Here is a 14,639-nt window from a genome sequence, read left to right as displayed (position 1 = left end):
CCTATAATCTTTGCTACTCAGGAGGCTGAGATCTGAGGATCACAGCTCAAAGCCAGCGCAGGCACTAAGGTCCATGAGACTCTTATCTCCAATAACCACTAGAAAACCAGAAATGGCATTGTGGCTCAAGTGGTAGAGCGCTAGCTTTGAGCTGAACAGCTCAGGGACAGTGCCTAGGCCCAAAGTTCAAGCACCATGACTACCCCCCCCCCAAAAAAAAGCAAAAAAGAAAGAACTATAGCTGGGCACTAGTTACGCACACCTGTAATCCAAGCTACTCATGGGCTAAGATATCTGAAGATTATAGTTCAAAACTAGCCTGGGCAGAAAGGTTCCTGAGACTCTCTATTGCCAGTTAACCACCAAATAAGCCAGAAATGGGGCTGTGGCTCAAGTGGGAGAGTGCTAGCCTTGAAAAAATATTCTCAGAGACAGTGCCCAGACCCAGTTCAAGCCCCAGGACTGGCACCACCATCATCATCAACGCCAAGAAAGAAGAATGAACTCAATCACGCACAAGACCATGGATGCCTTATTTGTATGAATGAAGTAGACCCCAATGTATATGTGTGGGTGCGTGCGTGTGTGCGTGTGCGTGTGCGTGTGTGTGTGTGTGTGTGTGTGTATGGAGTTTAGGAACAGCCACAATTTTGATTGATGGAAATGAAAAGAAAAATGATTACCCATAGAGCAGGTGCATGAGGGCACTGGTTTAAGGGAAAGGAAGATTCATCTTGGTTTGTGTGTGAGGATTACACAAGTAGATAATTGACCAGAGTTCACAGACTTAAACTCTATATTTCACTGGATGCAATTTTACTTTGAAGATGATGATAATGATGATAAAGATCTTCAAGCCTGATATTTTGGGCAGGATGGAAGCAGGAAGGCCAATTGGGAGAGTGTTTCAACAATCAAGGTGTAGAATGGTGATGGGGAATGGCAAGACCAGACCTGGAATCTAGTGGTGGGAAAGCCAGGACAGGTTAGCATAGATGGCAAAAGCCTTGACATTTTTTAATTTTTGCCAGTTCTGGGGCTTGAATTCAGGCTTGAGCACTGTCCTTAAACTTCCTCAAGGCTAGCTCTCTACCACTCAAGCCACTGCTTCACTGCTGGCTTTTTCTGTCTATGTGGTACCAATGAATCGAACCCGTTCTGGAATCACTTAATATGATTCCAAGTGAAATGAACTCCAGGACATGGAAACAAGAGGTTTATCTTTGTGATTATTTTTCTTAATGTACTATTCTTTTCCCCTTAAGGTTCAACTCATGTTGTTACTGTATCTGACTTTGGTACTTGGTATATTGTATATACATTTTTTGTGTGTATTTGAAAATGGGAAGGTAAGGGAAAAACAAAATGAGTTGGAGGGTGTGGGGGAAGGGAAAATATGAGAAGGGGTAACAATGTTCAAGAAGTAATATATAAACTACCTGATGAATATAACTGTAACCTCCGATGAATGTAAATCACCCCAACAATAAAATTTTTTAAAAAAATGACTGAGAAGATACATAAAAAGTAGAAACAGAAGTTAGGAGATGTAACTGTGCCAGTTTGACGACTCAGGTTAGAAAAGGAAGACAGAGCTCTTTCTGCTCAATGCCCTTGGCCAGGCACCAAGGATAAGCTGCCCGTGGTGTGTAAAGGGGTCTATATGGGTTTCTCAACATCAGAGAAAAAGCAACTCATACCATACACTCACAACCAGTTCTGAATTGTGGTGATTTTGGTTGAGAAAGTGTGTGCATCTTTCAGAGACATCTGTGAGTTTGTAAGTTCAAAAATTGTGCAGAATTTATAGCAAGGATATTACATCACAAAGCTCTGCTACATTGAGTTCTCTGAGACTTTTAGGAAAAATTATCGTCCTTCTGTTTGAGATCAAACTTATTAAACAGAAATAGAAATAGGATAATTTGGGATAAAATAAAACTGAAACACATTCCATGTAATTCCATACATTTATGGAATTATTATCACTTAAAATGTCTCCACGCTTACATGATGATATGAATATTGAGCTTAGCTTGAATATAAGTGTAAATGAAGACAGGTACAGTTGAAAAACTGCAGACATATAGGCAGAAAAGCTCATGTTGGTTATTGATGGACGAAGACAATTCAGGTAGTGCTTCCAGTTCAATGAGAGAGAAACTTGCCAATGTGAAACATTCTATAATTAAGAACAATTAGCCAACGAGAGAAGAGTGACTTTTATATGTAGAAAAGATGTTAGAAATAGCTGCCAGTAATACAGTCAATCGAACAAAGCCCAACCTCAGTATTGGTACTTTAGTTTGACTTTCTGAAACTGGACCAATCCAGATGCATACTTCAGTCAGCATCAATGAATGGCAAATTCACTGGCATTTCCCATCACAGCTAATAACAAACATGGATGTCTTGTGCAGAGAATAAGAAAAGGAAGTAATAATCATAAACAATTACTCCAAGAGGGGTAAATTCAATGAATGTGCATGCAATTTATTTCAAAGTCATGGATTAAAATGGCCACAGGGAAAAGTTATTAATGGAAAAACTACACACCTGCAGTTGCAGTACACATTAAAAGGACGAACTATAGATAAAACCATGAGCAGTAGGAGATTCTAAGGGATTTTCCTACCTCTGATGGTTTAGGTTTGGATGAAACACAGCAGTTGGTTTAGGGCCAGGATATGTTTGTGTGATGACTAGAGGAAGGTGACTTTCAACCAGGCCACCTGGTGGGACCTCTCTGGGGACAGACTGGTGGTAAAAGTAGAGATGATCAGTGAGGAAGGCTGATTAAGGACACTCAGAGTCTTTCATAATGGAGGGCAGTGTGTGAGTGGGTATGACACTCAGGTAAGGAATCTGAAGATGTGGTTTCTTTCCACCTTGCTTTGCCTCTTGTGAAATAACCCTGGTTAGACAAGTCCTTTGACCTCTCTGATCCTGGGCTTTTCCATCTCATAGGTAAGGCCAAGGTTGTTGTAATGATTTGTGTAACACAAGACATTGGGCTTTCAGAGACCCTGGAGATATCTGCTACAGTTGTTTTTTATTACTTGCTGGTGACTGACTTTGCAGTGTGAGCACAAGTTGGAACCATGCAATGCCATATGCTCCAGCCTAGAGATATTTTAAGAAATAATCGATACAAGATGCATTGGGTTGGAGCTATGATGAGAATCATAAATCTTGACAGTTTGCTATTTAATAAAATTAATAATGCTTGAGAAAAACATTGTAAAAACCTATGGGAGGAGAAAATATGGAGTGTATTTGGAGAGAGAGCTTCAGCCAACGTGGAAACTTGAGAATTGTCCAAAAAAGGTTGAATATCATCCTGCTGTTGATGGGGCAGTATACATGGACATGTGTGCATAGGAACATATATGTACACAAGCATAAGAACCACATTCATGCTTATACATGCAACATATATATGCCTAAACCACACACAGACACATGTACATGTTCATCCATGTATATGCATGCATGCAATGTGCATGCATGTACATAGGTATATGTGTATGTAATATATACATGGATAAACTTGTACACACTGTATCTAAGAATTCACAAACACAGCTATGCACAGACATGTACACACATGTGTATGTCTACTTATACATACGGGGTAAGGGACCAGTTTTGTTGGATGAGTCTTCGGAGTGTTTGGTCAATGAGGACAACCAGCACACATTCCAATAATTAACCATCCATTGTCTACTTACAGGGCTACCACCTTCTCTGGAAGCCTTGGTCATTTCTGACTTCTTATAATAAGACAGTTACAGTGTCTTGTGCCTCTCTCTTTCTGGCTTGTTGAGAAGAGTGTGTATCTGGTTTGGGGTGATAGGTGTTTGGTTCAGGGAGAGAGTTTTGAGCTTCCATATCACCAAACTTAGAAACATGAAGTGTGATTTATGTTTAAAATGTTCCTATGCCTTCTTTCTCCTCTGTCTTCCCATGACAGGGTTGGTGCCTGGACACTGATCAGTGGAGCAGGGCAGAATCTCACATGTGCCCAACTTGCAGAGGGTATAGCCACTGGGAAGTCTAGGCACAAGCTTGGCAAAGGCTGAAGAAAGCCTGAGTGCTGTCTATCAGGGAATGATCTACTTTGTTTTGTATTGTATTTAAGGAAGGAGACCGGGTCTAAGCAATGTGCCCTGCCTGAAGCAATAGACTTAGTCCTTCTACCCATCTTGGTGCCTTGCTGGGAGGAGGGGGCTTTCCACAGAACTGTGAAAAACTCTACAGGCAACAGAGGAATTCTTTGGATTACAAATGTGTCCTGAGTTGTTAAACTCCAGGAAAGTCTTACTTCTTTTAGATAGTTGGCCTTTGATATCCCCTGATTGTTCCCTTAGATAGTTCGCTTTGCTTGTATTTAACATCTTTATTAGATTTGTGTCCTCATCTGGTTTTCCTTGCTTATGGGTAACACTTCTGTTGGGATAAATTTCTCATACCTATGTGGTTATGGCTTGTATGGTGAGCACATATGGCTTACACGCAGCTTTGTGGTAGCTGCATTCATGGCTGCTGGTGTTTGGGACAAGAGTCCACCAGCAGTCCTCCAGCTCTCCAATAGACTCCCAGTTTGACCTTTTAAGTGATGGGCTCTCAGTTTCTCATGATTGAATTCTTCTACAACAATAAAGGGAAAGTATCTGTAAGTACTACACATATATGGCCAAGACTAAAAGACCACAGTGAAAAAGATGACACCTACTTTAGTAAAAGGGATTATTCCTTAAGTTAAAAATAGTTTTTATTGTAAAAGTAACATGTATGAATTATTTTTTAAGTGAATGTCCTTCTTTCTTCTTCCCTCTTTCTTCCCTCTCTCCCTTTTCTTTCTTCCCTCCCTTGCTTCCTCTTCCTTTCTTTCTTTCTTTCTTTCTTTCTTTCTTTCTTTCTTTCTTTCTTTCTTTCTTTCTTTCTTTCTTTCTTTCTTTCCTCCCTTCCTTCCTTCCTTCCTCCCTTCCTTCCTTCCTTCCTTCTTTTTTCTTTCTTTCTTTCTTTCTTTCTTTCTTTCTTTCTTTCTTTCTTTCTTTCTTTCTCTCTTTCTTTCTCTTCCTCTCCCCCTCCTCTTCCTCTCTCCTCCTCCTTCCTCTCCCTTTCCCTCCTCCTTCTCCCCCTTCCTCCTTTTCCTCTTCCTCTTCTTCCATGCTGGTACTGAGGCTTGAACTCAGGGCCAGGAAGCTCTCCTTGAGCTTTTTTGCTCAAGGCTGGCATTGTAATATTTTAGCCCACAGCTCTACTTCTGCCTTCTTTTTCTGGTTAGTTGGAGATAAGAGTTTTGTGGATTTTTCTGCCCAAATTGGTTTTGAACCACAATCCTTAGATGTCAGCCTACTGATTAGCTAGGACTACAGATGTGAGCCACCAGCACTTAGCTATAAAGTGTAGATTGTAAAGGTCACAAAGCCATAAGGAAATCTTAACATTCAGTCTGCTATGTTTTCAGGCAAAGAAATCCAAGAATTTCGTCAGCCGAACCCTTGTCATAGGAGAAGTTGTCACCATCGTTGATGTGGCCACAAGTGTGAAGGTGAGAGACACCAGACACCTTGCACAGCTAAGAGTGAAAGTATTCTCTGCTTACTGAAACAGGTGTCTGTAAATTAGCCACTTATCCTCCTGCTTTCCCCTTTCTCTATTATTTCCAACCCTGATTTCTTATTTTTCATTTCTGTTCCTTTTATATATTTTCTGCCAACTTTGCATCAATTGGTTGTTTTCATTTAATTTGATAAAACGGTGTTGTAATCATTTGTGCATTGCTTCTTTCATTTAAATATTGTGTCCAGGACTGATTTGTATTGTTGAAAGTCATTATCTTCATTGATTAAAAGATGCGAAAACTTCTATTGAAAAGTAAAACATTTTTTGAAAGACTAATCTACTCCGAAAGTTACAAAAAAATGATACATAGTTATTTGAACCATTCATTTGATCTTCCCTGGGGTGAAATTTCGTACCACAATAATATGTAAAACCAAGAAACAAACACTGGTACAACATTGCTAAATGAAGACACTGATATGATTAATTTGTTGTTGTTGTTGTTTGAGAGGCTTGAACTCAGGACCTGGGCATCGTTCCTGAGCTTTATCGTTCAAGGTTAGACTTCAATCACTTTGAGCCACAGTGCTCCTTTAGGTTTTCTCATGGTTAATTGGAGATAAGAGTCTCATGGACTTTGCCAAGGCTGGTTTTTAACTATGATACTCAGATCTCAGCCTTCTGAGTTGCTAGGATTTCAAGCATGAGGTATCAGCACCCAGTCTTCCTCATTTGTTTTTTTAACACTCATCAGTGGTGTGTGTGTGTGTGTGTGTGTGTGTGTGTGTGTGTGTGTGTGTGTGTATTCTATGCAACTTGACAGTCATACCACAATCTAGACTGGGTTTCATCATATTACAAAGAATCTTCATGGGGCTTCATTTTTGCGTTGTATCTAGACTCCACCTTTATGTTTGACAACTGTTAATCTAGTCTCTACTTGCACAATTGTATTCCTTTTGACTCTCTCTACTCTCTTACCCCATTTCCAATGTGCTGGCTCCATTCATAGTGATATGGCTGTCAGCAGTCTCAAGCCTTAGAGTCCCTCTAGATTCCACTACAACAAAGCAACAGCTACTCTTTATCACATGTCCTTGCAGCCAGTTAGAACGGATCCATCTGGATCTCTGTCCATTCCTGAAGCCATCTTTGTGGCAGCACAGTTAGTCCTGGGTCACCATTCATTCTAAAGCCTGAGGCAGGGTTAACATCACTCATGAACCTCTTAGACTCACTCTTAGGGAAAAAGAGATCCCTAGGGATCTCTCTAGGAGAAAATTGGAGTAGTGTGGATAGAAGGGCAAGTAATGATGACCTTCAGACCTGTGCAGTCATGTCCTTCTGTCCTTGCAATCAGTGGCTTTTCTCCTTCCAAGTGATCCTGTTCTAGATGCTCCTCCTCATTCCTCCTTGGTCCTCTCCCTCCTCCTCCACTTTTCTTCCTGATCAGTTGTTGATTTTCAAGACACCCGGTAAGTGCTTGGCAATTGACTCTCCTCACTGAATCCTGTAGTAATCTTATGAAGCACTATTAGACATTAGGCAGCTTAACTTGGAACCTCAGACCTTTCTTCTTTCTTTCTTTTTCTTTTGGTGAGTCTACCACTCTACCACTAGGCCACACTCTCAGCTCTGGACAACCATTTCTTGAAAGGAGTTTTACTAGTAGCTTTAATTGCCATTAAGCTGTTGATTATTGCTAATAATGGTTTGTCTCATCCTGTTTTTAGTGTGGAGTAACATATTGGCTATTTGGTGGTACAATCCTGAATCTTGGAAGTCCAAGACATGTTACTGAGTGGTTGCCAGCACTCCAGGTATGGGATATATCTTAATGAATAGCTTCTTAATAAATAGAGAGCCTTAAAAATATATTGTAGGTAAATATGAATATGTTTGAGGAGAAGGGAAATAAGACATAATTGGGGTAACGAAGATGATGTCCTGAAGGAAAGCTTCAAGACTATCTTTTTAAATATTGTGTTGAGTCTGTCATCAGACAACTTACTCCTTCATTTTTCACCAACATGATCCCAGAGGGCCACATTTAGACACAATCTGACCAGCTAATTCTCTTCTGTTATCTGATGAATCCAGGAGCAGAAATACACTGGGATGTTTGCAATGACAGAGAGGGGGCATGGGAGCAATGTGAAAAGGATTCAGACTGAAGCTACCTTTGACTTTGCTACCCAGGTGAGGATTCTGCAAATTGTTTCATGGTTCAGATGTGATGTTTCATGGTTCAGGGCAGTGGTGGCCCATATTATCATTCTTTCGAAGCCCAGCTTTTGTATCCTTTGCTCTCTTGCTAGGATGCTCAGATTAAGAACATGCATCTAAACATTTTAGTAGAGGTGGATATAAACTTCGATTTCCTGTGTAACACCACCAATGCTAGTTTAGTCTTCTGAAACCACTCTGTAAGAGCAGCCCAAGTGCCATGTAATTGTGCTTCCTAAAAGTAGCAGATGAACAAGATTGGAGGAGGAGTCTCCATCACCATGGCAACAATCCCAGGCTGGGGCAGCTTCTGCGGCTTCTTCCTCCACTTTCCCCTCTTCCTCACCCTCCTCAAAGGTTTTATCAGCCATACTCGATAAATTATAATGTTTTTCTTCCTAATTCTTCCTTTCATTCTTTCCTTTTTCTCCTGTTGTTCTTTCTTATTCAGTAATTAAGTATAGTGGTCAAGATTGTCCATATTGTGTTGAAGGCTCAAGGGTGGAGCTACTGGGTTCAATCCCAAGTACTACAAACAAACAAACCAAAAACAAAAGGTGTAAATTAATCTTTTTGCCCACAAATGGCCCCAATATCTGAGGGGGAAACTCTCCTATGTAATTTCTTACCCAGTTCTGTCTAGGAGCTTACCTTACTCCCAATTTAAAAACCCAGATTTTTACTTATTTCACCTCCAATAGAGTTTCTTTTTTTTTTAAATTAAATTTTATTGTAGAAGTGATGTATAAAGGACTTGAAGTTACGTAAGTAAAATAGGTAATGAGTATATTTCTTTTCAGTTACCTCTTTCCTCCTTTCTCCTGCTTTCCCTCCTGCTGACTTCCCTCCCCCCAAGTTGTAAAGTTCATTTCCAACACAATATCCAGTGAGTATAACTGTTGCATTGATTTACCCTTAGTCCCACCATTTCTTTCTCTAAATCAGATAAACTTACATATAAGACAAGGGTACTGAAATCAGAAACAGTGACCACAGAGGAGAAACCAGAGGAGAAAAAATGAAACACAAAGGGAATAACTGAAAACAGCACACTAAAAAATAGAACAGCAAGGGGAGGGAAATGGGTACCAAGACATGTGAAAGGGTATTAATATATGTGAATGAATGCACCTTCTATCTGGCAAATATCATGTAACCCTTTTACTAATTACAATAAAAAAAAAGAAACACACACACACAAAAATAGAACAGCAACAAAGGCATGTAGATCATTTTAATTAGTATCATTTTATAAGCTATTAAGCTATAGTGATCCTCTGCTAAGACTATCCTAGACATATACTAATTATTATAAACCATGCAACCTATGTTTCTTGGGGTCTGGCTTGCTTCACTTAACATGATTTTTCCCCCCAAGTCTTTATTTCCTTATGAATAGGGAGATGTCATTCTTTCTGCTGTAAGCATAGAATTTCATTGTGTATACATACCACATTTTCTTAATCCATTCATCTACTGAGGAGCACTGGAGTTAATTACATATCTTAGCTATGATAAATAATGCTGTAATGAACATAGTTGTGCTGGTAGCTTTGGTGTGGCCTTGTTTGTGATCATTTGGGTAAATGCCCAGGGGTTGCTGGGTCATAGGGAAGCTCTGTGTTTAGTCTTTGGAGGAACCCTCATACTGCTTTTCAGAGTGGATGACAAGTTTTCACTTCCATAAACAGTGTAGTAGTGTTCCTTTTTGGCCACATCCGCACCAGTGTCTGTTATTATTTGTTTTCTTGATAATGACCATTTTAACTGGGGTGAGGTGGAATCTCAATATGGTTTTAATTTGAATTTCTTTTATGGCCAGAGATGTTGAACATTTCTTCATGTGTCTGTTGGACAAGCTTATTTTCTCTCCAGAGAAGTCTTTAGTTCTTTGGCCCACTTTTTAATAGGGTGATTGTTTCTTTGAGGATTTGTTTTTAGGGGGTTTAATTTTTGAGCTCTAAGTATATTTTTGATATGAAGCCCTTGTCTTCTCCCATTCTGTGGGCTTTTTATTTATCTTGCTAACTGTATCCTTGGCCATTCAGAAGCTCTGCAGTTTAATGCAGTCCCATTTATCTAATATTTCTTTGATTTGTTGTGTTTCTGGATCTTTACTTAGGAAGCTTTGACCTATGCCAAGGAGTCCTAGTGTTTCCCCTTTCTTCCGGTAATTTTTCAGGATACCTGGGTCATAGATTGAGATCTTTGATCCATTTGGAATTTATTCGGATGCAGGGTGATATATAAGGATGCAACTTCGGTTTTCATGTGTATAGCCAATTCTGCCAGCACCATTTGTTAAAGAGGCTGTCTTTCTTTCATCCTGTGCTTTTGGCTTCCTTATCAAAGATTAGATGGCCATAGGTTTATGGTTCATTTCTGGGTCTTCAGTTCTATTCCTTTGGTTATCAGACTTGTTTATGTGCCAGTACCAGCTGTTTTTATAACTATAGTTTTATAATGAAATTTGAAGTTGATATTGATATTCTTCCAGCACCGTTCTTCCTGCTAAGGATTGTTTTTGCTGATTGGAGTCTTCTATTATTCCATATGAATTTTTGGATTTCTTCTTTTACTTTTTCAGCTTTTTAAAGTCTTTATTATAGAGGTCCTTCACATCGTTGGTTAAATTAATTCCTATGGGGTTTTTTTTGGCTATTACAAAATGAATTGTGTTCTCCTGCTGTTGTGTTGAATTACATTAATTGACTTGTGTATATTGAACAAGCTTTGCACCCCTGGAATGAATCTCATTTGGTCAGTGTATGAGATTTTGATTTGTTGTTGAAGTTGGTTGGCTAGAATTTTATTGAGATGTTTTTGCAATGATGTTCGTTAAAGAAATGGATGGATATTTTGCATTCTTTGATGGATTCCTATCTGGTTTTGGGATGAAGGTTATGCTGGCCTCATAGAACAAATTTGGTAGTGATCATTTGCTTTCAGTTTCATTGAAGAGTTTGGGGAATATTGGATTGAGTTCTCCTTGGAAGGCCTTATAGAATTCAGCTGTGAACTGTCTGGACTTCCCTCCCTCCTTCTCTCTCAAGATTTGCTAAGGGCCTATCAATTTTGTTAATTTTTTCAACGAACCAACTTTTCATTTTGTTGATCCTTGTTATGGGTGTTTTTTTGGACTCTAATTTATCTAATCCTGATCTAATTTAATTATTTGTTTCTGTCCACTAGATTAGGGTTTAGTTTGTTGCTCGTTTTCAAGGAGCTAAAGATGCATCATTAAATTGTTGGTTTGAGATTTCTTCAATTTGTTCATGTAGAAACTCAGAGCTACACATTTTCCTCTGAGTACTGCCTTTCCTGTGTCCCAGTTGAGGTAGTATTTTGTTTGTTCATTTTTGTTAAATATCATAAACATTTGACTTTCCTTTCTGAGTTCTTCAATGACCTGCTGGTGATTCAACAATGTGTTGTTCGGTCATCATGAGTTACAGAATTTTCTATGGTGAGTTTTGGTGTTGAGCTCTAATTTTATTCCATTGTGGTCTCAGAGATTGCAGGGAATGATTTCAATATTTCTGAATTTGCACAGATTTGCTTTGTGACATAAAATGTGGTTTATTTTGGAGACTGTTTCACGTGCTGCCAAGAAGAATGTATATTTTGATGTTGCTATGTGAAATATTCAGTAGGTATCTGTTTAATCTAAGTAGTCTATGCAATTGCTTAGTTCTCAGGTTTCTCTGGTGAGTTTTTGCTGGGTAATCTATCCAGAGGTGATAGTGGTATGTTAAATTCACCAACAATTAATGTGTTTGGGTCTACATGTGATTTTTAAGATAAGTAGTGTTTATTTGATGAATTTGGGTGTTCCAGCATTTAGGGTATTGATCTTTAGAATTGTTATATCCTCCTGTAAGGGAGATAATACTAGTAACATATTAGTATGCAATGTACTTCTCAATTCTAAGTTGAAGTCTATTTCATCTGCTGTTAGGATTGCAACTCTGGCCTACTTATGGGGGCTGTTTGCTTGATAAATTTTATTCCAGCATTTCCCTTTCAGAATATGTTTGTTTTTGTGGGCAAGGTGTGTCTCTTGAAGACACCAGATAGGGATCTAGCCTTTTCATCCAACTGGTCAATTTATGCCATATAATTGGAAAGTTAAGTCTATTGAGAGTTAGGATTGAAAGGTGTTTGGTAGTTCCTGAGATGTTATCCACTTTCTCTTAGGGGCTGTACCTTCACAGTACATTCTTACTGTGATTATCTGATTTTCTCTTTAGAGGCCATTCTAGTTGGTTTTCTGTGTGTAGAACACTTTTAAGTATATTCTGTAACGCTGGCTTGGTGGCACTATAGTGTTTCAATTTTCTTTGCCATGGAAGGCTTTTTATTTGTCCCTCAGTTATGAAGGAGATTTTAGCTGGATACATTATTCTTGGTTGATGGTTGTTTGTATTTAGGGGATATCATACTTTACTCTAGGTTCTACTTGCTTTCATGATCTTTGCTGGAAATCTGTAGTTATTCTCATTGATCTTCCTATATGGGTGATTGATCTTTGCCCTCCAATGACTTTAAGGATTCTGTCCTTGATTTCTATTGATTCTGTGCAGAGTATAATGTGGTAGTGAGATATCCTGTTCTGGTCTGTTTGGGTTTCTAAAGGCTTCTTGTATTTGCATTTCTTCTTTCTTTATAAAGTTTAAAGTATCTTCAGTTGCAGAGATTCTAACTTCTGCATCACCCATTCTGTCAAGACTTTCTACTTTGCTTTTTATTTCTCTGCCTTCTAATTGGTTAATTTTGATGGCTTCATTCTTTGTTGAAGCTTTGTTTTAGATCTTGTATGGACTTCTTTACTTCTTTTATTTGATTTCCAGTGTTTTCTCCCAAATCCTTTAGCCAAGTTGCTATATTTTTATTGCACTCCCTTTCCTTCTGTTGGAATCCATTCAGCTTTCTGTTTGTGGAGTCCATGACTTCCTCTATTAAGCTTTGGCTAGCTACATCATACGCATGCATAGCCATATATAGGTTTTCAATCTTTTTAGTCAGCATCCTTACCATTAGTGTTTCTAGAATATTTTGAGATCTATGTTTTAGGATTTTCATGTACTGCTCTGTTTCTTATTTTGTGTGTGAGTTGAGGTTTCTTGACTTTCCATTTTTCTGTGTTTCTATGGTTTGTTCTGCCCATTTGGGAATGAAAGTAAATCCAATAGCACACCAGAACACAATTTTTTTCTTTGTCTTTCTTTTATTAAAGAATTTATTAACATTGATTTTTATGTCATATTTCAAATAATGTATTTAACAAACAAGTATTCAAGAAGGGAATCTCTATATACAACAGAACACAATTTAAGAGAAGAACCAGCCTAGAGCCCTGTAGTTGTTCAGACTTTAGAGATTAAAAATCATAGGTATTTTGTTTCTACTTCTCCTTTATGGAGGTAAAAGAAAATCCAATACCATAACAGAACACATTGGTTTTTTTTTTGCCAGTCCTGGGCTTGAACTCAGAGCCTGAGCACTGTCCTTGGACTTTCTCAAGGTTAGAGCTCTACCAGTTGAGCCTCAGCACCACTTCTGGCTTTTTTCTATGTATGTGGTACCGAGAAATCGAACCTGGGTCTTCGTGCATGCTAGGCAAACACTCTACCACTAGGCCAAACTCCAGGCCCCAGCAGAACATAATTTTAAGACAAAAACCAACTCAGAGCCCTGCAATTACAACTTGAAAAGTTCAAAATCATAAGTAGATATTCCCCTATCAATCTCTCCTTTTCTCTGTTTAGGGAGGGCTATTGTGATTTAGGAGTGGGGATTATAAATAGTTGTAATCAGTGAACAAATCTGTCATGAGGTTTACAGGAAATGAACCAAAAGGATAACATGATGGTTCACATTGACACAGTATGGATACAGATACAGTCTAGTTCAAAGACAAACAACTGGTGATTAATGGGCTAAAGAAACAAAGAAGGCACGAAGGACCAGACATAAAACAGGTTAAGGTGAAATTGAAAGGAAGTTTAGGAGATATAATGAAAAATAGGAGGAGCAAATAAGAATAGAGAAATTTAGAAAATGAAAACAGAAGGAAGAAAATAAAGCCTAAATTCAGAGAAAATATGTAAAAGTATATGTATGAAATAATGATAAAATTAAAAATGCTAGGATTCAAAAATAGAAAACTGAGTAATCAAAATATAGCCTGAATTAAGTATGTGAACAATTTAAGGAGGAAATCTAATAATCATTGTGGGCTGTCTATCTTGGAATAAACAGAACAGCAATGACAAAAAAAGGAAAAAAATAAGTAAAAATAAAAATAGAAAATAGAAAAAAAGAAAGTTAAAATAAAAAATTCTTCAATTTATTTGGGGGACTATGTGTTTCCCTGACATCTGCTATCCAGTCTCTTGATAGAGCCTTTGATTTCCTTGCAGTGGTCAGTTTTCCTTGGGCTTAATTGGCTTTTCAAATCAGTTTGTTTGAGCAGGCAGATAAAAGTTCTACCTTATGAACTTGGGAGTTTGTGTGTTCTTCCTCTCAGCCTAATTGAGTGGGAGAGGGGATTTGGGTTGTGTGGTAAAGTAGGAAGGATGTGGCTAGTTTCTGTAGGTTGCAGTCTCTGCAGGTAAGCTTGAATGTGGGTGGAATTGTGGTGTGTCTGGAATTAGTGGTTTTTCCCAGAGGGGCTAGTTACTAAAACTCTCTTTTGGCCTAGCTTGGAGCTGCTCTTGGCTTTAACACCCTATCCAGGTTTTTTTTTTTTGTTTGTGTTTTGTTTTTCAGTGAGATTGTACAGACTTTTGTTTTTTTAATTCCTATATCCAGCTATGCCGCAGGTTGAGCTGCTATATGTT

At 38.4% G+C, this 14,639-nt stretch overlaps 1 protein-coding gene across 1 annotated transcript in view; it reads left to right on the top strand.

The window, feature by feature from the left end:
- Acoxl (acyl-CoA oxidase like) overlaps positions 1-14,639 on the top strand; it is a 332,531-nt gene that overhangs the window by 66,451 nt on the left and 251,441 nt on the right. The window contains exons 3-5 of the mRNA XM_090336096.1: positions 5,474-5,557; positions 7,305-7,391; positions 7,672-7,770. Coding sequence (XP_090192222.1) covers positions 5,474-5,557; positions 7,305-7,391; positions 7,672-7,770 — 270 coding nt within the window. The remainder of the gene's footprint in view (positions 1-5,473; positions 5,558-7,304; positions 7,392-7,671; positions 7,771-14,639) is intronic.

This window comes from Megascapheus bottae, chromosome 7 (assembly GCF_031878675.1).
Source record: "Megascapheus bottae isolate mThoBot1 chromosome 7, mThoBot2.hap1, whole genome shotgun sequence".
Taxonomy (NCBI): Eukaryota; Metazoa; Chordata; class Mammalia; order Rodentia; family Geomyidae; genus Megascapheus; species Megascapheus bottae.
The sequence above is the reverse complement of the archived record's forward strand: the minus strand, read 5'-3'. Positions and strand labels throughout refer to the sequence as shown.